This window comes from Grampus griseus (assembly GCF_964374135.1).
Source record: "Grampus griseus genome assembly, chromosome: 2".
Classification (NCBI taxonomy): Eukaryota; Metazoa; Chordata; class Mammalia; order Artiodactyla; family Delphinidae; genus Grampus; species Grampus griseus.
In genome coordinates, this window is record NC_139018.1 from 83,954,908 (window position 1) to 83,977,374 (window position 22,467).

The 22,467-nt window shown below is 55.8% G+C and overlaps 1 protein-coding gene across 2 annotated transcripts; it reads right to left on the reverse strand.

Moving 5' to 3' along the window:
* Positions 1–317: 317 nt before the first annotated feature.
* CCDC9B (coiled-coil domain containing 9B) lies at positions 318–9,359 on the reverse strand. Of its 2 annotated transcripts, XM_082648213.1 has the most exons (11): positions 9,221–9,359; positions 8,294–8,407; positions 7,864–8,010; positions 7,156–7,311; positions 6,940–7,065; positions 6,065–6,264; positions 5,681–5,739; positions 5,076–5,129; positions 4,877–4,976; positions 4,248–4,290; positions 318–4,163 (listed from the first exon to the last, which is right to left on the reverse strand). In XM_082648213.1, exons 1-11 carry the CDS (start codon positions 9,230–9,232, stop codon positions 3,618–3,620), a joined length of 1,557 nt encoding a protein of 518 aa, XP_082504339.1. In that variant the 5' UTR covers positions 9,233–9,359; the 3' UTR covers positions 318–3,617. The 2 variants fall into 2 exon arrangements, with proteins under 2 accessions (XP_082504339.1, XP_082504338.1); XM_082648212.1 differs by lacking the exons at positions 7,864–8,010; positions 8,294–8,407; positions 9,221–9,359 and adding an exon at positions 7,466–7,857.
* Between the last annotated feature and the right edge of the window lie 13,108 nt (positions 9,360–22,467).

Consider the following 22,467-nt stretch of genomic DNA (forward strand, 5'->3'; position numbering starts at 1 on the left):
GAGATTGCTGTGATGTAAACAGAAGAAAAGAGGAAACACTCTGAGCTGCAAGAGGCAGTGTGCAAAGTCAGGGGGAAATGCTTAGGATATCCTTGTGATCCAGTGGGTGGATGAGGGCAGAGAACATTCCCTGTAAGAGCAGAGTCACTTCATGATGCTTTTAACTCAACCAGACTACCCCGGGGGAATAAAAGCATCTCACTGTCCTAGAAGGCTAGGACAATCCATCCCTGTTTCCCTGAGAGTGTATTGACTCCAGTGACCATGAGACTAAAAGAGAAGACGATGGAAAAAATGGAAAACCAAGTAGACAGAGATCACAACAAATAGCTACTTTATTTATTTGACAGATATTTACTGAGTGCCTTCTGTGTGCTCCTGTGAATAGAGTGCCTATGGTGTGCCAGGTATATTTTGCATATTCTCATCTTCTTCTTAACAACCCTTCATCATAGGTATTACTAGCTCCATTTTGCAGGCAAGAAAACTGAGGCTTTTAGATGTTAAAATTGACCAGAGTCATCCAGCTAGCAGGTGGCAGACCTAGGATTCGGATTCAGTCTCTCAGATTCCAAGGCCCATGTTTGTTCCCCTCAACCATGCTGCCTATCACACAATGTGGTTACACAATGTGGTCTGCTGCTCCCCCCTGTAAGGGGATATGGGCCAGGACAGAGATGCTTTCCACCTCTTCTGCCCTCCTTGTTTTGAGGCCTTAGGTAAAGCTGTCATCTCCCTGCTGGCTCCCTACTACCCACTGCACTCTCCCTTGTCAGTTCCTCCAGCTCTGTGCCTGGGCTCCTGAAGCCGCGTCCCATGAAGAACTTCCCACCTTTGAGGAGCAGTCTTGTCTGTTGGTTGGAGAGGAGCAGGGAATCCAAGAAGACGGCTCTCAGCCAGGCCTTTAACCAAAGGAGCCAGAAGGAAACAGAGCAGCCTTCCATGGTCCCGAGCTTTGTGGAGGGATGTCTACGCTTCCCTCCTGTTCCTTAGCTGGTTCCATCCTAGAGCAGGAGGGGTGGCCCCCAGAGCTGCTGGTTCATTGCTCCTGAAGAAGGGCTCCCCTTTTTTGAGAAAAGTTCGGTGACGCTTGCCTTGCACTACAGTCCTCCTGCAGTGAAGACGTCCTGTGCCAGACTCCATTCTCTCCAAGCCCTAGTGACTCATTCCCATGACATCCCTTTCTCCTAACATCCAGAAGGGAGAGAAGCCCTATTTCTCCATAGCCCTTTTGTCCGGCTTCCTCTCCTGCTTAGGTCTTGCTGTGAGGCCTCAACCAGAGCTCTGCCCAAGTTCTACATCCCCATCCCATAGTCAAACATGCCTTGGCACGGACCCTTTAATGAAGGCACATCTGTACACTTGGGGGCACTGGGGGCTGGGGGAAGTTTGTGAATCTTAGAATTCAAATTCTGGATCACAATTATTTGGGAGACATCTGAATTCGAGGCTGCCCGAACCTGCTCTACCCCAGCTCCATCCTTTGGGAGTCGTGAGTTGCAGAGCCAGTGCCATGTTCCAAAGCCACGCACATGTGACTGGAAGGCAAAAGGAAAGCTTGAGCTTGGACTCTTTCACCCTTGCCTTTTCATATCTCACAGGGGTCTTCTTCCCTCAGGCACAGAATGTTCCCAAGCCTTTCCAAAATTCCTCTGATCAGTCCTCACCTCTTCCAACCCCCTTCACCTCATCCCGTTCCCAACCAGCTTTCTCACTCCCCACTACAGGAAGTTGACACCACCCACTCTCAAGCATCTACCCAGTGCGCCAGTGTCCCACCCAACTCTGAGGCCAGGAAGCCCCCACCGGGCAGGGGCAGCCTGCCTCCATCCCCTACAGAGCCAGCGGCCAGCCCTTAGAGTCTAGAGTCTGTCCTTGCCCCTAGCCCTCCATACACTCTAGTCCAAACCCTTACTCTCACACTGTGGTCCAGGAAGCAGCAGCAGAGGCGGCACTCGGAGCCTAGTAGAAATGCAAGTTCCCGGGCCCAGCCCAGACCTCCCGAGTTAGAATCTGCATTACTCTGCACCTTAATGTAGGAGAGGCACTGCTCTAAACAATCTGATCTGCCAAAAAGACACCCCCTCCTCATGCTTCCTCAATAGAGGGGGTGGAGAGCGGAGCAAGAGCCAGTGAGGAAGCCCAGCCTTCACACAGTTGAGCCACAGTTTAGGCCTCACTGACAGTGGAGAGATGCTGGGGATGATCCGGGCACTCCCTAGAGAGCCCAGAGAGGCTGGTGAGGCCCAGGACCCTCAGCAGAGAGGAACAGCCATGGCCGAGCCACGTGGGGAGATCCTAGCAGGGGACTGGGAGCAAAGGGTACACACGATGAGAAAGGGGGACGTGCCTGCCTTTGCGAGCAGCGGCGGGATGGTTCCCTCTGGGCTCCTACTACCATCCCCAGCCCCTGTCGGGCACCTACAGCCAAGGACGGCTCCTGCTGCGCAGCCTGGGTCTGCCAGATGCAGGGGTTTCTTCCCTCCCTCTTGCTGGCAAAGTCACCGTCGCCCACCAGCTGCATTGCTGGTAGTGGGTGCTCAGGAAATGTTTGTTGAATTGAGAGGAAGCCACAGCTTGTGCGGAGACGTGGGCCTCAGGGGAGGGACGGGAAAGGAGACTAAGTAGGAAAGACAAGTCCTGATGTCATACATAGCTGGAGTCGCTGTTTCTCTGCCTCTTGGGTCACTGCCTGAGACCTTGCTCTGGCATGACACTGGGCAGGGAGGCGGTGGGAGGAGGAAGCTGGAGATGGCAGGAAACGGCCCTGGGTGGCAGGCTCCCTCTGCCCCCGTTCAGGGCTCACTCCATGTCTGACCTGGGGGTGGGGGACGAGGTCCCTGACGGCGGGCTTCTGCGCCTGCTGTGGGGAGAGGAAGCTGGCCCCTCCTTCCTCCCCCCGCACCGCCCCATTTCAGAGACTCTCCAGAGACCCTTCCTTTCACAGAGACCTGAGCTCTACTCTTCTGTCCCCAGCTCTGTCCCTGCTGGCTGTGGCCTCCCTTTCTCTGGGCCTCAGCCTCCTCTTCCAGGAGGCTGAGGCCCAGAGAAAGGCAGGAGGCCGCCAGCTGATTGTGAGATCCCCAGGTTGGCCATCCTGTGAGTGTTGGACTGTGATTCACCTGGATGCGAGGCAGGGGTGTAGGAAAGGGCCCGAGCCTGGGCTGGCCATGCCAGCTGCTGAGGCTGTCTGTACCTGAGGAGCCAGGAGCCGGCAGCCGGAGAGGCAGGCCAGGCCCTGGGGGTGATGGGAGCCAGGAGAGCCAGGTGCTGAGTGCTTCCAAGCCTTGTCATCTCGCCACGGTCAGGGAGCTTGTGGCCTGGGCAGCAGTAGGCTTGGGGCAGGGCTTGCCAGCCTCACAGACCAGGTGTGGCGTGGGGATACGCCAGGGGCTCTACCTGCAGGTGAGAGCACACACGTGCACGGGGGGGGGGTGCCCGTGAGGTGCAGGGGTTGGTTCGTTGCCTTCACAGTGTCACCCCACTGGAGAGTCTGCCAAACCGCTCGGCCAGGCTGCCACAGCCGCCAGCCAGCGCGTGTCCAGAGCTCAAAGATTTTTGACGGTGTCTTCCCTCCTCCCCTCCCCAGCCCGGCCCCCTGCCCCCGAGAGCTTTGCTCAGCATCTTCTTGCAGGGGCAGGACCCCCTGTCCTGCGCCTCATACCTCCTGCGCCCCTTGCCCTTTGGCTGCCTCCTCTGGGGGGTCTGCTTCGAGGTGCCAGGACCTGCTGGGCCCCAGCCTTGCCAGGCCTGTCTTCTCTGGGTTCCAGGGGCCCTGCCTCTTTTGGGGGCCCAGAACAAGTCTGGGCTTCTGGCTCAGCCTGGGGCTCGGTCCACCCCAGGGGCTGCTCGTGACCCTCCAGCCAGGACACAGGGCTCTCCTGGGTCCCAGGCCTTGGACTGAGCGCACACATGCCCTCCCCAGGCCCAGGGCTACTGGCACATCCTAGAGAGAGGTCAAGGGGAAGCAAGTCCGTGTTTCGTGGAGAGCCAGGCTCAGGACTGGCTGTCGAAGCTCCTGACTCCCCTTTTGGCTCCTCTGGTGATGCTGATGCTGGAGCTGGGCTGGTTGCTGGGACACTCATGGGTCCGCCCGGCTCCATCCTGCTCGGAGTTTGTGCATGTTCCTTCTCATCTGGAGTCCTTCTGGTGCTTGAGCTTCCCTGACAACAAGAGGTCGGCTCTGCTGGTTGGTGAATTCAGGGCTCATGCCCCTAGCCCGCCACATCCTAGGCCCAAGTACCCACCTCCTGGCTCTCCAGCTCCTCCTTGCCTCCCTTCATTTCCCACCTGCAGAAACACAGAACATGGCAGGCCCCACTACTACCCATCCCACTTCACGTCACCTGCTCCATAGCCAGCAGCCCATGTCCTCCAGGGAGGAGCGAGAGCCCAAGGGTCTCAGAGGAACCTCAGAGCCAGAACGAGGCTCCAGGATGCTTCCCTTCCAGCCCAACCTTCCTCCCCAAACCCAGCCACTTCCTCTGAACACCGCCCACCGTAGCCCCGTTGCAAGTCCCCAACTGCTGTTTATGGCCAAGCCTGCAGCACCTTGAGTTCTGTGGGGACTCCGTGCGTGTCCTGGCCTGCGCTGCCTGGGAAAGGCGCGCCTGACTTCCCAGGGGAGGTAACTGCTGTAATTACCACCAGCCTCCCTGGACACCAGGCTCTCGCTGCTGCTGCTGCCTTTGCTGATGGCCTCTCCCCGCATCTCATTAACCTGCCACAAGGCAGCAGTCAGCCAAGAGGCAGAGGCCCCGGGGTCTGGAGCAGGCACCTGGGCCAGTGCTGGGCCTGACCTCCCAGGGGCAGGGGAGGGCCAGGAAATCAGGGAGCCCTGATGCCTCCCTCGATTTTGCTCCCTGCCACATGTTACCTGCGGGCCCTGCCAGTCAGCCTCTCTGTCCCCCGAGCTTTGCTGTGCGTGGCCAGCGCCACCAAAGGTCTGCTGGCTTGCCCACCCCGAGTAGTACCGCCTGCAAGAGATGGTCCACAAATCAAGAGAGAAGAGGTCCATAGCAGCCCAGCTCCTCCACCAGCCCATGGGACCTGCTCCTCCTCCTGTCCCAACTCACCTTTGCCATCAGGGGGAAACGGTGGGGGCTGTAGCTTTCGGTGGCCCCTGGGGCCTAAGTGGAAAAAGGAAGTGGGGAAAGGGTGGGCGTCACAAAAGACCCAAAGCAGGAACATCAGTTCTTTCGGGACCAGGAAGCCGCCAGCTGTGAGTGTTCTGGCTCCCAAAAAAGAGCCCTGGCCTGGGGGTCAGGGGAGCTGCGTCCCTGCGCTCGCTGTGTCACTCCTGACTAGGTGACCGGCAGAGCCTCTCCAGCCTCGAGCTCCCTTGTGTGTAAAATGAGGGGCCAGCGACGCAGAGTTCTGTTCCAATAACAGGCGAGGGGCAGCTGCCGCCCACAAGGGACCAACACCTCAAAAGGACTCCAGCGCTGACTTCCTGGTGAGCCCTTCTCCCCAGACCTTCTGGGGTCAGAATCCAGGACAGGGGCTGTGGGTTCGGAGGATGGGGAGTGGTGCCCTCCTCTGATAGGGAGGGAGAGGAAGGAAGATGTCCTTCCATGCTTCCTTCCAGCTCTGAAAATAAGTGGCAAACCAAGAGACAGGGAACAGAGAGGAAGCGGGGGCAAGGGGTGAAAAAATCCAGGAAGGGTGGGTGTTGGCTCACCCCTCGTGCTGCCCACCCTGGCCGGGCCCTCTTCCCAAGGCTTGCTGGAGTCCTGTGGCCTGCGTTGCAGAGAGAGGGAGTCAGGTGGGCTGCTGGCAGGGAGCACAGAGGCTACAAGGCTGCCGGTGGGCTGACACCTCCTGCCCCAGTCCCAGCCCCAAGCCCAGCCACGGAACCAAGGACAGCATGGAGAGGGTGGGCCCGAGAAAGGTGGGAAACGCAGTGCCCACACACAACCCTGAGCCCAGGGTCCGAACAGAGGGGCAGGCAGAGCCTCACCACCCTGGGGAGGGTCCCAGCAGCCCTCCAAGAGATACCCACAGTTAGCCCAACTCAGCCCCACAAGCATGTCGACCCAGCAGGAGGCCCAGCCCTGCCACCCACGTGGGCTTGGCCTTGTCCAGGTCCCACGGGCGGCGCCAGTCACCCTGTGCGTCTCTGTGCCGCGCCAGGCGAGCCAGGTCGATCTGCTCTCGCTCCTGCTTCCACTGGGCGTAGTCCCAGCCCACCTCCGGGGGCCCCCCCACTGGCCGGCGGGGAGCTGGGCCTGGGACCAGGCCTGGACTCTGGGGCTCCCGGACACCCTGCAGGGAGAAGACACAAAGCACCACGGGGTCGAAACAGAAAGAGCCCTGAGCTTGGAAAGGGGATCCAGAATCTACTAACCCCTTCCTGTCTCAAGGCCTTGAGGTCGCCCCACCAAAAAAATTAGATCCATTCCATCTCTAACATGTTGTTTGCTATAGGCACGGTTTCCGTCCACGCGTTAGCGGTGTCTTTGGGGCAAGTTACTTAAGAGAGCTGTGTGTCATTTCCTCATCTGTAAAATGGGGATAATAACAGCATCTATCCACAGAGTTGTCGCTGGGGTGTGTGGTCAGGTGCAGGCAGGGTGGAGAGGCACCCAGCGGCTGTGAGCGAGAGCCGAGACTAGGGGCTGCTGCCACCTAGAGGTCACACCTGGCACATGGCCAGTCTCTTACACCCTCCCGACAGACCTCCAGACCCCCCCCCCCCCCAGCTTGCTACCAGATGTCCAGGTAGGGTAAGGGGCTAGGTCACACCTCTGGCTTACACTGTCTCTCACTGCAAGACCCACCCAACGTGGAGACTGGCCAGAGAAAGGAAGGAGTGGGAAATTCTTGCAGGTCCTGCCTGGGCCACGTCCTCGCAAAGGGGGACATATGTGACTCAGCTTCTATGCCTCCCCCGAAAGGGAACCACCACATTCATCTCCCCAGCCCCTCTTGAAGAGCTACCTTCCGGGCAGGATCTGAGCCGATGGCCATCTGCAGGGAGGAGCTCTGGCCCAAGTCCCCTCCAGGTGACCCTTCTGCCCCCTGGCTCCTTGCTCTGGTGGGCTTCTCACTTACGATCCGCTTGGCCTGGGGAAGGTGCGGATGGGCAGTGTGGCAGAGCCAGAGAAGAAGAGGCTGCCTCCCTGGCACCCGGCTCCCCCCACCAGCACTGCTCACCTCGGCTTTGTTTTCCATGATCACAGCCAGCTCCACCCGCTCCCCCAAGCGGAAGGCGCCCGCGTGGGCCTCTGCCTCCTCATCCTCAAGCATCTCATTGGCTGCTCCAGGTCCAAGGGCGCTCCTTGCCCAGTTCCGGCTGACCACCCGCTTCCCCTGCAGAATGAGGGGCCGTGCCGTTACGCCACATAGACAGCACTGGACAGAAGCTGGGGCTTGGGCCCTTTGGGTGGTTCCCCAGGCTGGGTTCCAGCCCTGGCCCTCCCTGGAATGCCCACAGAGGAGCTGACGCTGCGAGGCGTTCACATACCAGTGGCATTAGGTTATCCGGGCCTGGGGCCACCCAGGGGCCCAAGACTCCACAGTGGCCCATCATCTCTGAGCTGGGAAATCCAAAGCACTCAGACAATGAGGCTCTGTCCCCCAGACGCTGTTGCTGGCATTCAGCCCCAACGTCTCTGTGCCCCTGGGGTTTGGGGTTTACGAGCGGCCTGTGCTTGGGGGTACGGGTGCAGAGCTCTGGGGCTGGAAAAGGGCATGAAGAGGCTTCTATCTGGTCACCTTTCAGCTGTGGCTCTTTGGGTATGGGGGCCAGCAGTGGCCTGGGCTGCATGAGGTTGGGAGCTGGTAGGTATGCCCCAGAATGTAAGCGGGAGAAGCAGAGGAGCGGGGGCAGCTGTGCTCCCCTGGCACGGGCTGGGCCTCCACCTCCTTGCCACCCCACCCTGTCTGCCGGGTGGGTCTTACTCCAGGAACCTGGCTGATGGTGACAGTGAGGCCGTCAGGACGGAGGAGCTCCGGCGTGGTCCCAGCCATGCCCGCCTGCTCCGCCTGCCGACGGTCTTCCTGGATCTCCTGTGGGAGGGCCCGGAGTCAGCACAGGCCATGGCCCCCCAAGTGCACAGAGACACAGATGTCGACAGGCCTACACAGAGAGACACCAGTGGGACACCAGGGGGCAGAGGCACTACATCACAGAGTCCCCAGGACCCTCACAGAGCCCCTGAGATGGAACGCACCCAACCTAACCCTGGTCCCAGGCCCAGAGCCTGCAGGGAGAGACAACTATTCAGGGTCTGCAGATCGGACAGGGAGTGCCAACCCAGTCAGTCCTCCCGGCCCATCACAGCCCACTCACCTGGTACCTGAGCAGTAAGGCCTGGTTCTTCTTGCGAAGGGCAACGATCCTCCTGTCCAGCTCTGCATCCTTCTCCTCCTGCCTGCTCATTGGGGACTCGGCCCCATGAGGCCCCTGCAGAGGCCAGGGGGCCCAAGCTCCTGACTGCTGGGCCCATCCCTTACCAGCTCCTCGACTTTCACATTCGCCCACTCTACCATACTCTTACCACCCAAGGAGCAGACTCCAGACCCAGAGCGAGGGTCACGTGGGGAGATGGCCCATGGAAGGCCCCCCAGCCCCACCCCTCTGGCCTCTGTGCCCATCTTCCTGCCACCTCTGAGGCTCAGGCCGGGGCCTCATACCCAGGCCTGCAGCTCCCAGCAGTGGCTGCCCCTCCCCCCAGCTCTCCTGGGAGCTCCACTGCAGAGCAGAGCCTGGAATGGGAGTTATAAATGGCTCTGGCAGCGGAACCTGCCGTGACTGGGAAGTTGCCAGGGTATTCAGGAGGTCGAGGGGGGTGCTGTTTGGCTCCCAGGCCAAGAATCATGGTGAAAAGAGAGGCCCCTGCTCTGTCCTCAGCTCCCAGGCCCTGGACCCCACACCCCAAAACTGTGCCCAGCCTGTGGGAAAGAGCCACTCCCACGGGCCCGGCCTCTCCAGGCCCTGAGCTGCCGACGGTCAGTCGGGGCAGGAAAGAGCCAGCTCCGAGGGCAGGCCCAGCCGGGGAGCCCCCCCGGCGCACACTGCCTCAGCACCGAGATCCCCGAGTCCCTCCTTCTCCGGCTGCAGGGACCCCGTCGTGGCTGATGCCCCTGCCCAGCCCCCCACCGGCATAGGCACGGCCCTCTTCCTCCCAGGCCCAGCTGCCCCCAGCTGCCCCCAGAGTGTGGCCGCCTGATGTCCCAGCCCCAAGAAGCCCCCCGCCAAAGGCAAGGTGCCACTCACAGCCGAGCGCATGGCAACAGCAGGCACCGAGAGATTTCCAGAGCAGCCCTGGGGGAGCCAGAGCAGGAGGGAAGCTGGAGCCACCGGAGCCGGGCCTCTGCTGGCCTCTCCCTGCCGGCTTCACCGCCCAGCACACGAGATCATGTTGTGATTACAAAAGACTCCTCTGGGCTCCCGGCCAGGAACACAGTGGCCACCGCCCTCACCATCCACCCTCAGAGGGCGAGGATCAGGGCCCCGGCAGCCAGCTGGCCCTGCCCAGCACCTCTCCCTGCCCTGCCCCGGCATCCCCAGACGGACTGGCAGGGACTTCTCCCTGGAGGGTTGAGTCTACACAGGGGGCCCTATGCTCCAGTGGGACCCCAGCCTGGGCCTGCCTGCAGACAGATGGGCAGCCAAGTAGCCCTCTGGCCCTCTCATTAGTAGAGAAAGACCTATAGCCCAGCCCATTGTGCTCCCTGGTCCAAGGGGCCCAACTCAAATGAGCATCCCCTGTCCCCTCACTCTCCCCATCAATTCTGGTTTAAGTAATTCGAAGGGATTAAGAAGCTCCCCTCCCCTAGGCCACCAAGTACTACCACATACCTAAAATAACACCATTTGTCATTCATTCCTTTAGGTTCAACATTGTCTTCCCTGTATTCTCTTTATATATATATATATTTTTTTTTTAATATTTATTTATTTCATCTATTTTTTATTTTTGGCTGTGTTGGCTCTTTGTTGCTGCGCGCGGCTTTCTCTAGTTGGTGGTGAGCGGGGGCTACTCTTCTTTGTTGTGCACAGACTTCTCATTGCGGTGGCTTCTTTTGTCGCGGAACACGGGCTCTAGGTACACGGGCTTCAGTAGTCGTGGCTCGCGGGCTCTAGAGCTCAGGCTCAGTAGTTGTGGCGCACAGGCTTAGTTGCTCCGCAGCATGGGGGATCTTGCCGGACCAAGGCTCGAACCCGTGTCCCCTGCATTAGCAGGCAGATTCTTAACCACTGCACCACCGGGGAAGCCCTTCCCTGTATTTTCAAGTACAGTTACTCCTGGGACGCTCAGCTGTCCAGGTTACCCCTTGGTGTGGGGAGCATCCCTCAGGGTCTGCGCTGCCACAGCTCAGGGCTGGCCAACAGCCTTCCTCCTTGGCTCCTAACTTGGGCCTTTCCTGGCCTTGCTCTCCAGGGATGGCCCTTTCAGCCTCTCTGATCCCGAGAAAGGAAGCAACGTTTCCTGGGAAAGTCTCTCCCCAGATCTTCCCGGTGCATCTGAGGCCGCTGTCTCTGCCCAGGGTAGCAGCTTGCCTGGCAATCCCACCCTTAGTGCCTCTGGGAGCAGGGGTGGTCTCTCCGTATCAGGAGCACCTGGGGTCTGGTTCAGTAGTAACAGATGCCCAACCTCCAGGCCCTGAAGGGCAGGTCGGAAGTCCCTGCATTTCCCCTCATCCCTGATTGACCAGGCCTATTTCTCTAATTCCATGCATGACTTGTCCCCTTCTGTCTCCAGAGCAGAAAGCCCTGCTGCCCTCTCTCCTACCCAGACCAGCCCAGGCAGTCAGAGGTCCAACCTCTGCTCCCCTTGAACTACCCCTTCCTGTCTCCCCTCCCCTCCCCCCTCCCCACCACGCTTAGCCTCTTTCCAGGCCTTGGAGCAGCAACCCTGACCCCACGGCCAGTCTCTACCACCCATAGTTCCCATCCTGCTTGGAAATGCCACTGTGCTCTCTCTTCCTTTCATGCCGGATGTTCCCACTGAGTCAGACTCGTCTACATTCCCAGTGACGGTGACGCACCCAGGCTACACACACACACACACACACACACACACACACACACACACTTGCTTCTTCTCCCACCCTCTCCACGTGCTGCCTACTGAGCTCCAGCCTAGTCTCTGAAGGTCAGGGCAGGGCCCTGGTGGGGTGGCAGTTGGGCCCCCTGTCACCTGTCCCATGCCGTGTGGTTGGAGCTGGAAGGCCCGCAGAGTACCAGCCTGGGAGGGGGAGATGCAGCTGAGACCTAACGTTCTCTGTTGTCTTTGGAACCCAGGTCCCCAGACCAGGTTTGGGGAGGGCAGGTGTAGATAGAGGAGGCTGTAGGAGCGAGGCAAGGTCTGCTGTCCCCCTTGTGCCTGTTCCCAGCCAGGGTGGGGGCAGGACAGCAGCGGGGAGCAGCAGGCACATGTAGAAATCCAGCTCTCCTGCAGGGAGGGCGACCCAGATCGCTGGAAGGCCCTGCAGGGAAAGACTCCCCTAAACTAGTGGCAAAGGCCTCCGGACCCAGCAGGCTGGAGCCACGTGCCCAGGAGAAACCAATAGTCAGACAGCCCCACGGTTGCCGGCCATGTGCTTCCCAAGTGTTATTCACACAACAGTCACGCCTCAGAGCAGTCTCCTATTTTCCCCAGAGTCTCTAATGTGCCTGTCTGCTCCCCCCTGGACAGAGGCTCTCTGAGGGCAGGAATGGTGTGCCAAGGGGCTCTAAATCCCCAGGGCCTGGCCCAGTGCCCCTGCAAACTACAGAGCCTCCCTCGGCGCTTGCAGAATGAATACAGGAGTGAGGTAGCCACGCCATCCTGTGCATGGCTGTGGGTACTTGTGCATTGGCTGGGGCTGCCTTTCCCTCCACCCAGAGCACACGCAGCCTTGAGGGAGGCGGTGTCCGCTAAAGTCCCTAACCGTGAATTTCCTTTCCCTGTCTAGGGAAGGCGGGGTGTGACCAGCATTGTGTTCCCCCGGGGAGACCATGTCTCTGTTACTCTGTGTCACCACTAGGGGGCAGCAAGGTTACAAAAGCCTGGTTGGGGGGCCCTCTTCCCCTCCCTTCTGCTCCCCTCCCCTTCCCAGCGCCCCGCCCACAAGTCTCCATAACCCCCACCTCCCAACTCCGCCAGACCGGAGAAGCCACATGCGTTGTAAGAGCCTCATTTTACTGGTGATGAGACCAGAGAGGTAGCGCCCCTCTGCCTAGGCTGCTCAGCCTGTTTGTGGCTCAGATGAACCTAGCAGCCGGGCACCTGCCTCCTGACCAGCTCTTTTCCTGGCTGTCCCAACAACGCTGTTTCTCCTGATACTTCACCGTGTGCCCTCCCTTTCTCTACGCAGGGATGGGCCTGTTGTCCCGGGCCGCAGGTCGGGTCGTGTCTCTTCCCTGGCTGGTCCCCCACCCTCTCAGGCAGCCTGCCGGCTGGGCCCATAGCACTGCCACCTCACTCTCAGCACCTCCCTGGATCAAGAAACTGCTGTCATGATTCCTACTGACCAGAGGTTTAGTGCAGGCCTCTCAGGTCAGGCCAGGCCTGGCCCTGGGTAGGGAGGACTCAGAGTGCATGAGGTAGGGCCAGAGGGACAAGCTCTTGGCAGGCTCCAGATGCCAGGGACGTTCTGGGCCCTACCGCTCCCAAGAACACACATACCAGAGCAGGGTGGGGCCGAAGTCCTTTGAAGCATCAGGTGGCAGAAGGATGGTTCGGGGAACCCCTCCTCCGTTCTGTTCTACAGGGCACACCCTGGGCTGGGGCATCCTAAGCTTTCCAGCTCCGGGCCGGCAGTGGGAGGAGAACCCTGACGTGGAACCGAACCCCTGAGCTACTTCACCCGGTCCAGTCAATGAGGGAACAAAAAGTGAAGACCCAGGCTCCACCTCAGAGGCACCTGACGATACCAGGCCACATAAGCCTGAGGCCAGGGTGACAAAAGACTCATCAATTGAGGAGTTCTGCTTGCCGCAGGACAGGCCAATAAATCGGAGACGAGGTGTAGCCAGCAGACGGAGAAGATGGCAGACTAAAGTCTCAAAATAACCATCTTATCGGGGTTTGGATGCCAGTTTCTTTTATAGCACAGAGGGGGAGGAGAGAGGCAGTAAAGTAAAAAGGCCAGACGTTTTGCAAATATCCCCTGGAATGGCCAGCCTCCGGGAAGGGATGTGTTAAGTGTTAATTTCTTCTTTCTCTTAGCCATCCACAGGTGGACCCGGTCCGGATGTTTGCCTGAACAAAAGGCACTTGGTTTAACATTCTGGCAGAGGGGCAGAGTTCCCTGAGGCAGGCCATTATGTATACACAATATCCTTTTTTTTTTTTTTTTTTTTTTTTTTTGCGGTACCCGGGCCTCTCACTGTTGTGGCCTCTCCCTTTGCGGAGCACGCACAGGCTCAGCTGCCATGGCTCACGGGCCCAGCCGCTCCGCGGCATGTGGGATCCTCCCGGACCGGGGCACGAACCCGTGTCCCCTGCATCGGCAGGCGGACTCTCAACCACTGCGCCACCAGGGAAGCCCTACACAATATCCTTTTACTGAACAAAAGCAGCGGAAAGCAAAGGTTAAAGTAAAAGAAGCAGATTCTACATGTAGTCATTTGGCTCTTCCCTGTTACAATTTTCCAGGAGATAACCTTGCGGGGGATGAGCAAGACTCAGCAAGGGGATGGCAGTGAGAGTGTTGCATGAAGCGGGAGTGGCATCTTACTAGTAAGAAAACGTTAGGGGACTTCCCTGCTGGTACCGTGGGTAAGACTCCGTGCTCCCAATGCAGGGGGCCTGGGTTCGATCCCTGGTTGGAGAACTAGATCCTGCATGCCGCAACTAAGAGTCCACATGCCACAACAAAGATCCCGCGTGCAGTACAACCAAGACCCGGCGCAGCCAAATAAATTTTTTAAAAAAGAGAGAGAGAGGAGACCCTTAAGTTAGGAAAGTACAGACCAGACCAGGTAGGTCACTGAAGGGCAGACTGAGGGGACAAAGCCGTCCAGAGGGGCTCACTGAAGGTTTTACAGCAGGGGCTAAGAAGGCCATGCAGTGGTTTAGGAAGCCAGGGAGGAGGCTGAGTCCAGATCGTGGAGGGAGGGGTCTGTACCAGAGAGGGAAGAGGAGTTTCCAGGAAAGGGTGAGCAGGAGAGCCTCAGGAGGCCTCAGAGCATCAGCATGGGGGGTGGGGGGAGAGGGGCAGGGCAGCCAAGACAGCATCTAGGACTCAGGCCTGGGGTCCTCATGGATGTGGGGAGCAGGCCGGGCTTGCCTACAGGTGCCCAGGGTGCTCCTTCCTCTAGGCAGGCAGAGAGGCTGGAAGGCTGCCTTGGGACAGACAGGCTCTCCCCATCTTGAAGCTCATCACAGGGGCCTCTCATAGGGATGAGGTGTGGGTGGGGTCACACCCTCCAGGGATAGGGAAAAGGTCTGGCACAGTTTTCAGGGGCGGAGAGGACAGAAGCCCAACAGAAGGCCGAGGGATTGCTGAGAGCTGGCCTTTGGAATGGCAGGGGGTGGATGTCCCGTCTCTGGAGGTAGTATCACCCAGCCTAGAGGCTTCAAGGCAGAAGAGGGCAACCAGGGTGAGAGAGAGCATGCTGAAATGCCTGGGACACCACAGTCATCACAGGGAAGAGGAAGCAGCCTGAGGGTGTGGAAGGGAAGTAGGGTGACCAGTTGTCCAGGTTTGCCTGAAACTGAGCCCATCTTAGCACTGAAAGTCCTGTGTCCAGAAGTCCCCCCATTCCTAGGCAAACCTGGATGTCTGGTCACTTTATGGCGAAGGAGGCTGGGGCAGGGAGGGAATCTTCACCTGTGAGTGAAATACTCTGAGTGATGCCAGTGGCTAAAGATGTAGATGTGTCCCTCAGGAAGATCCCACTGTGAGTAAGGGGATGAACGATGAGGCCAGGAAGAAAAATAGGTCGTCAGTGCTAATACTGATAATCATAATAACACCTTGCACTTACATCTAACACTGCCAAAGCCCTCACACATGTGATGTCATTTGATCTCATCAAGCTTTGAAATCTGTGGATTAGCCAGGGCTAGTGTTACTAGATTCTCTTTGGAGATCAGGGTCAGTGACTTGCCCGAGAGTCTCGTGGTCGGGTGGGGGCCTCCCGCTGCACTGGCCCCATCCCTGCAGCACCCTCTCCAGCCCAGGTCAAGGCCGCCCACCTTTACCCTCCTGCCAGGAGAAACCTGTCCCCCCAAACCCTGCAAAAGTGCCTGGCTGTCCCACCTCCTTCCCCACCCCACCCCCCAGGACAGCCCAGGAGCAAGGGCCTTGCTGGCTCTACTGACAGGGATTGGGGGTCACAGAGAGGGCCGACATCCTGCCTTTTGGCCTTCACCATCAGTCCACACGCTCCCTGAGGCCCCCCCACCCATGGCCTCTACCGCTTCTGGAGATGCCCTCAGCCTCTCCTCTCCCTGAGCCCAGAAATGTCTCTCCTTCCTCCCAGAGTGCCTTTCTTCTCCACTTGGTGTGCCTTTCTGGCAGGGAAGGGCCACCTCTCTCTGCCAGGCAATAAACAAAAGCACTCGGTAAGCACTTACTATCTGTAAGGCACAGTGCCAGAGGGTAGAGGGGACCCACACGTGGTCGAGGCTCTGCTCACCCCCAACATCTTAGGATTGGGTAGAGGGATCCCACGGAACATCGTGCTCTGCTATAAATTGATTCCAGGACTTCCCTGGTGGCACAGTAGTTACAAATCCTCCTGCCAACGCAGGGGACACGGGTTCGAGCCCTGGTCCAGGAGGATCCCACATGCCGTGGAGCAACTAAGCCCGTGTGCCACAACTACTGAGCCTGAGCTCTAGAGTCCGTGAGCCACAACTACTGAGCTCGCGTGCCACAACTACTGAAGCCTGTGCACCTAGAGCCTGTGCTCCACAACAAGAGAAGCCACCACAGTGAGAAGCCCACGCACCCAACAAAGAGTAGCCCCCGCTCGCTGCAACTAGAGAAAGCCCGCGCGCAGCAACGAAGACCCAACCAGCCAAAAATAAATAAATAAATAAGACATTATTAAGCAAGACTAATCCATTAAAAAAAAAAAACAAATTGACTCCAGTGTGCCCACCCACTGCTGTGGACATCCTCCTCACCTCCCGGAGGCTGCACCCCACCCAGACCACTCAGACTGTCCTCGCTTCTCTGTCCACCCCATCAAGATGGGTCTACCTCTAAATTGGGAGATTGGGATTGACATATACACACTACTGTATATAAAATAGATAACTAATAAGGACCTATTGTATAGCACAGGGAACTCTACTCAATACTCTGTAATGACCTATATGGGAAAAGAAGCTTAAAAAGAGTGGATATATGTATATGTATAACTGACTCACTTTGCTGTACACCTGAAACTAACACAACATTGTAAATCAACTACACTCCGATAAAAATTAAAAAAAGAAAAATGATGGGTCTACCTCCTCGGCCCAAGGCCTCCGTACCTCCTACTGCCTGCCTGCAGTGATGCAGATCCTGAGCCTAGACCCTGACTCCAGAGATGCAGAGAACCAGGGTACTGAGCCTTGAGCCCAGAGCATGAGGCCCCACTGCCCTCCTCAGCCCTGCAGTCCCCTCTCCCCCTTGGGGGTCCATGAAGCCACAGGCCTCTCCTTTTAGCTTCCTGCCGAAGGCTGGGGCTGGGAGTGAACAGGTCACGACATCAGGGTCCCGGAAGGGGAAAAGGAGGATTCCTGGAAGAGGGGGGCTGGGAGGGCTGGGGAGGGCAGGGCGTGGTGGTCACAGGTAGTACCATTCAGGCAGCGTGGGCTGAAAGGTGTGAGCTCTGCAGACACCGCGCCTTTGTAAACCTCCGCCTGCCCTCCGTGCACTAGCTCCCCTAAGGCTCACAGCAAATATGTACATGATGGATTAATAACTCCCCATCTAGTCATAAACCAAAGTCCTTTGCCCACAGTGTTACCAAAGCAGGCGGGAATTTTTCAGAAATGCATTCCTGAGAAGAGAGACAACGTAATGTGGAGAAGGGGTCCAGGCTCTAGACTCAGATGGTCCTCGACTGGGACTAATTACACGCTGGCTGGGTGACCTCAGGCAAGTGTCTTAACTTCTCTGAATCCTGGCTTTTCCTAATCTATAAAAAAGAGGAAGATAATAACACCTATCCCCAAGAGCTTATGTGAGATAATTGGTATTTTAAAAGAAACTGACACACAAATACTTTCCTTTCTTGCGCACCAGGGAAATAAAGGAGAATCACTATTTTCCTCCTCTCCATTTTCCAAATTGTTTTCTGATGCAGTTATGTTGCTTCTGTTTTTACAGCTCTGATTGAGGCCAAAATGATATACCAGAAATGGCACAAAATGTACAATTTGATAAGTTTTGCCGTGTTTTTACCCCATGAAAACATCCTCACGATCAAGATAATGAACACATCCATGAAACCCAAAACTTTCCTCATGTCCCTTTCTAACGTCTCCCTCCAGCGCCCCCCCCACCATGCTTTCCCCGGGCAACCACTGATCTGCTGTCATTATCAATTGGTTCACATTTTCTAGAATTTTACACCATTCTAGAATTTTATAGACACTTATGTAGTATGGATTCTTCATGTCTTGCTTCCTTCACCAGCAGTTATTTTGAGGTTCACTTATGTTTCTGTGCATATCAATAGTTCATTCTTTTTACTGTCGTATCCAACGGAGTGCATGCACCATGATCTGTTTATTCATTCACATATTGATGGACATTTGAGAAGTTCCCCAGTTTTTAGCTATTCCAAACAAAGTTACTACATTCAAGTATAAACCTTAGTGAGACCCAGGTTTTCCCTTCTCTCCGGCAAGTCACTGTTTAAAAATGAATTTAAAGCAGTTCAGGTACATCGAGGTCAACCAGGCTTTTTATAGGAGAACCTAGAGAGAGCAGCTGCTTTAACTTCTCTTCCTCCTCCTGCATGTTCTCGATTTCACATGGTGCTTGTTCTCCTTGATCGAAACAGGACCCCTCCGAGCCCCTTCGCCTAGTTGAGGGTGGGAGTGTCAGCTGGCCTCGGTTTCACCCATCACGGTAAGCCCAGGGGTGGGCATCACGAGCTCACGTCAGCCAGGGGACTGCCATCATGGGAAAAATCCTCCTCCTTCTTCCAGAAAATAATTTTTTTTAACATGTAAAAAAGAGAGAAAAATAAACAAAATATAAACCACAGAAATGGAGACCAGTTACTACCCAACAGTAACTACACTCCAACCTTGCGTTCATTCACCAGATTTTTATTGGGCACCTGCTGAGGGCCAGGAGAGCTGCTAAGGGCCAGTCCCTGGGGATACAAAGGTGAACAGATAGTCCCACGGAGCAGGATACAGGAGAAGAAAGATGCAGGGAGAGAGGGGATGCCTTGTAACAGGGGCATCTGGTCTGTCTGCAGGGGCCTAAGGGAAGCCAAGGGGTGTGGCACAAACAAGAGGCCAGAGGATTCAGCTGGGCTGGGCCACAGGCGCTTGCAGAGCACAGAGCAAGCTGGTGGTCTGGACTGCAAAACCCCAGGCTTGCTTCCCGCTTGTCGACATTCCAACCGTAAAGTCCCCTCTTCTTTTCTTTTTTTTCTTTTTTCAGTGTCCTGGAAATTTATTAATCTTATCCCCACTTCTATTTAAAAAAAATTTTTTTACTGAAGTATAGTTGATTTACAACATTATGTTAGTTTCAGGTGTACAGCATAGTGCTTCAGTATTTTGCAGATTATATTCCATTATAGGTTATCACAAGATAATAAGTATAATTCCCGCGCTATACAGTATATCCTTGCTCCTTATCTTTTTTTTTTCTTTTGTGGTACGCGGGCCTCTCACTGTTGTAGCCTCTTCCATTGCACAGGCTCCGGGCACGCAGGCTCAGCGGCCATGGCTCATGGGCCCAGCCGCTCCGCGGCATGTGGGATCTTCCCGGACCGGGGCACGAACCCGCGTCCCCTGCATCGGCAGACGGACTCTCAACCACTGCGCCACCAGGAAGCCCCCTTATCTATTTTATATATAGTAGTTTTTAATCTGTTAACCCCATACCCCTAATTTGTCCCTCCCCACTTTGGTAACCACAAGTTTGTTTTTTTTCTGACTCACTCAATTTCCACTCCCAGGCGAGCTCCCTGAGCTGGGGCAGCACATGTGAGAACTCAGGCCTGGGGCTTGGTTCCCAGGGCACAGATTCCAGAGGCCCCTCCACTAGGCTCCCTGTTTCCTCCTTCACCCATGGAAGCAGGTGATAATCTCACTGTTTTGTATGCGTCAGTGGGTTCACTAAGTGTGTGAAGCACCTGGGGCCTGGCATTTAGTAGGAGCTCCATGAGTGTTTAGAGACGGCCCTCTGGGTGCTAAACAGCCTCGCCAGGGTATAGGCCCCCTGCCTTGGTTCTGTGGCACCTTGTTACCAGGCTGATGGGGTAACGGGTTCTTCCCTGCTCCTTCCCACCCACTCCACCCTTACACACACACACCCCCCACACACACACCCTGTTTCCAGCTGCTCTTTGCCCAGTTAAAGATTAGCCCAGCCCCCCTCATTCCTCCACACCTTCAGCCCATGAACCTCCCAGTGCACCTGGCCCACCCCAGCCCCTCCCCATCCTTTACAAATACACCTGAGGACAAACAGAGCCTCAGACTGCCTCCTGCCCCCTGCTCTGCGCTCCCAGGTCAGGGTCTGGCTCCGCTGGCTGTGGGCTCTGTGAGTGCTGTGGGCCTGTGTGGTCATGGTCTCCCTGGGTATGTGTGTGTGTGTACTGAATTGGTATCTGTGCCTCTGTGTCTCTTTGTGTGGGTGTCATTCGTGTGCGCGCGCGCGCATGTGCGTGTCTCTTCATAAACGCAATGTGGGTCTGTGTGCTATGTGTCTAGGTGCCTGACCCCACTCCTGGGTCTGCGCTCTCTTCTTGAGTTAGAATTGAATTTACAGCCTCTGATGCGCCAGACACAGGGGTTTAGCTGAGGGTCCAGGAGATTGTGTTAGTTCCCTTCCAGAGCCACCAACTCCTACCCCTCAAGCACCTTGGCCTGAACTGGGGAGAGACAGTCCAAGGCCTGTCTTTTTTTTTTTAACTGAGGTATAATTAGCGATAAGGTTAGATTAGTGTCAGGTGTATAGCAGCTTATACCTTCCAACCCCCTCCGCCCATTTCACCCAGGCCCCACCCCCTGCCTCTGGCAACCACCCATCTGTTCTCAGTATCTGTGTGCTTGAGGGGTTTTTTGTTTGGGGAATTTTTTTAGGTTCCACATATAAGTGAGATTATATGATACTTGTCTTTCTCTGTCTGACTTATTTCACTCAACATAATGCCCTCAAGGTCCACCCATGTTGTCACAAACAGCAAGATTTCATTCTTAAGGCTGAAACAATGTTGCCAAACAATATGGCTAAACAATATTCATTGTTTATAATACTCATTTTATTTATCCATTCATCTGTTGATGGACACTTAGGCTGTTTTCGTGTCTTGACTATTGTAAATAATGCTGCAATGAACATGGGGGTGCATATATCTTTTCAAATTAGTGTTTTTGTTTTCTTTGGATAAATACCCAGAAGTGGAATTACTGGATCATATGGCAGTTCTATTTTTAATTTTTTGAGGAACCAACATACTGTTTTTCATAGTGGCTGCACCAATTTACATTCCCTCTTCTCCACATCCTCGCCAACACTTATTTCTTGTCTTTTGGATGATAGCCATTCTAACAGGTGTGAGGTGATATCTCGTTGTGGTTTTGGTTTTCATTTCCATGATGATTACTGATGTTGAGCACCTTTTCACGTACCTGCTGGCCATCTGTATGTCTTCTTTGGAAAAATGTCAGGTTCTCTGCCCATTTTTTTAAATTAATTAATTAATTTCTTTATTTTTGGCTGCGTTGGGTCTTCAATGCTGCGCGAGGGCTTTCTCTAGTTGTGGCGAGCAGGGGGTACTCTTTGTTGCCATGCGTGGACTTCTCATTGCGGCGTCTTCTCTTGTTGTGGAGCATGGGCTTTAGGTGCGCGGGCTTCAGTAGTGGTGGCACATGGGCTCAGTAGTTGTGGCTCCCGGGCTCTAGAGCACAGGCTCAGTAGTTGTGGTGAACCGGCTTAGTTGCTGCGCAGCATGTGGGATCTTCCCGGATCAGGGCTCGAATCTGTGTCCCCTGCATGGGCAGGGAGATTCTTAACCACTATGCCACCAGGGAAGCCCCTCTGCCCATTTTTTAATGGGATTGTTTTCTTTCCAAGGCCTGTCTTTTCTCTTTCTACCAAGCCAGATCCTGGCTGGCCCTAAGGTTGTCTTTACCACTCCCTCCCCAAGCCTAGTCCCATGGATCTCTTCCATACTCATCACTCACTAAGGGGAAGAAGGAGGTAACAGGAAGGACCATGGCATAGCTCAGAGGCTGACCTCAGCTGAACATTTCTTTCATAAGTAAAAGCCAGCAAAAATGGGTGGCTCAAAAGGTGCCAGGGGGACTTCCCTGGTGGTCCAGTGGTTAAGACTCCACGCTCCCAGTGCAGGGGGCCTGGGTTCGATCCCTGGTCAGGGAAGTAGATCCCACATGCTGCAACAAAGATATAAATAAATAATTTTTTTAAAAAAAACAAAAAAACAGTGCTAGGGGCCTGTCTTGCAAGCGGCTGGGGCTGTTGTAGTACAGAAGTGTGTGTGTGAACATTTGTGCCTCTATGTTCGGCAACCATATGAGTACCAGAGTGCCCAGATGTCACGTAGTTGGTCTGTATGTCACATATTATATTCTGATTTTCGGGTCAGAAAAAAAATTAATTAATACACCACATTTGCACTGGGTCCATTCTGGAGTTATCCATTATGACCTATGCACCAGCCCCAAGCAAGACAAGGCCAGCCTTGGCACCAGGGCACCTCAGAAGCTCCATCCTATGAGAGCACACTTATTGGCAAACGACAGATGGGCTCAGTCCCCAAGTCCTCTTCCAGTCCTGGTGGGAGGAGACAGGAACAAGCAGCTTGGATCAAGGAAGGTTTTCCATTCACTTGTGCCATGGGGGTAAAGGTCTTAGGATCCCCTGGATCCCCCAGAGGCCCCTACCCACCAACCCCATCCTCCCTGCTCTGGGTGCACCGATCTCTCCAAGTCTCCCTCCCCACCTTTATGCCAGGCGTCTACACAGGGACAAGAGTCTCTAGGGACTGAGTACTGTGACCTGACACATGGTAGGCATGCTACATGAATAATTAACATGATTGAAATTGACCCTAGTAGAAATGAATTAATAGGGAGCTTCCCTGGTGGCACAGTGGTTAAGAATCCGTCTGCCAATGCAGGGGACATGGGTTCGAGCCCTATTCCAGGAAGCTCCCACATGACACGGAGCAACTAAGCCCACACGCCACAACTACTGAGCCTGTGCCCTAGAGCCCGCGTACCACAACTACTGAAGCCCGCGCGCCTAGAGCCCGTGCTCCGCAACAAGAGAAGCCACTGCAATGAGAAGCCCACGCACTGCAACAAAGAGTAGCCC

Coding starts and splice junctions, on each gene's coding strand:
- CCDC9B (XM_082648212.1), bottom strand. CDS start 7,768: ATGCAGCCCAGGCCACTGCTGGCCCCCATACCCAAAGAGCCACAGCTG. Junction 7,312..7,465: donor CGGATAACCTAATGCCACTG/GTATGTGAACGC, acceptor CTCATTCTGCAG/GGGAAGCGGGTGGTCAGCCG. Junction 7,066..7,155: donor TCATGGAAAACAAAGCCGAG/GTGAGCAGTGCT, acceptor CACCTTCCCCAG/GCCAAGCGGATCGTAAGTGA.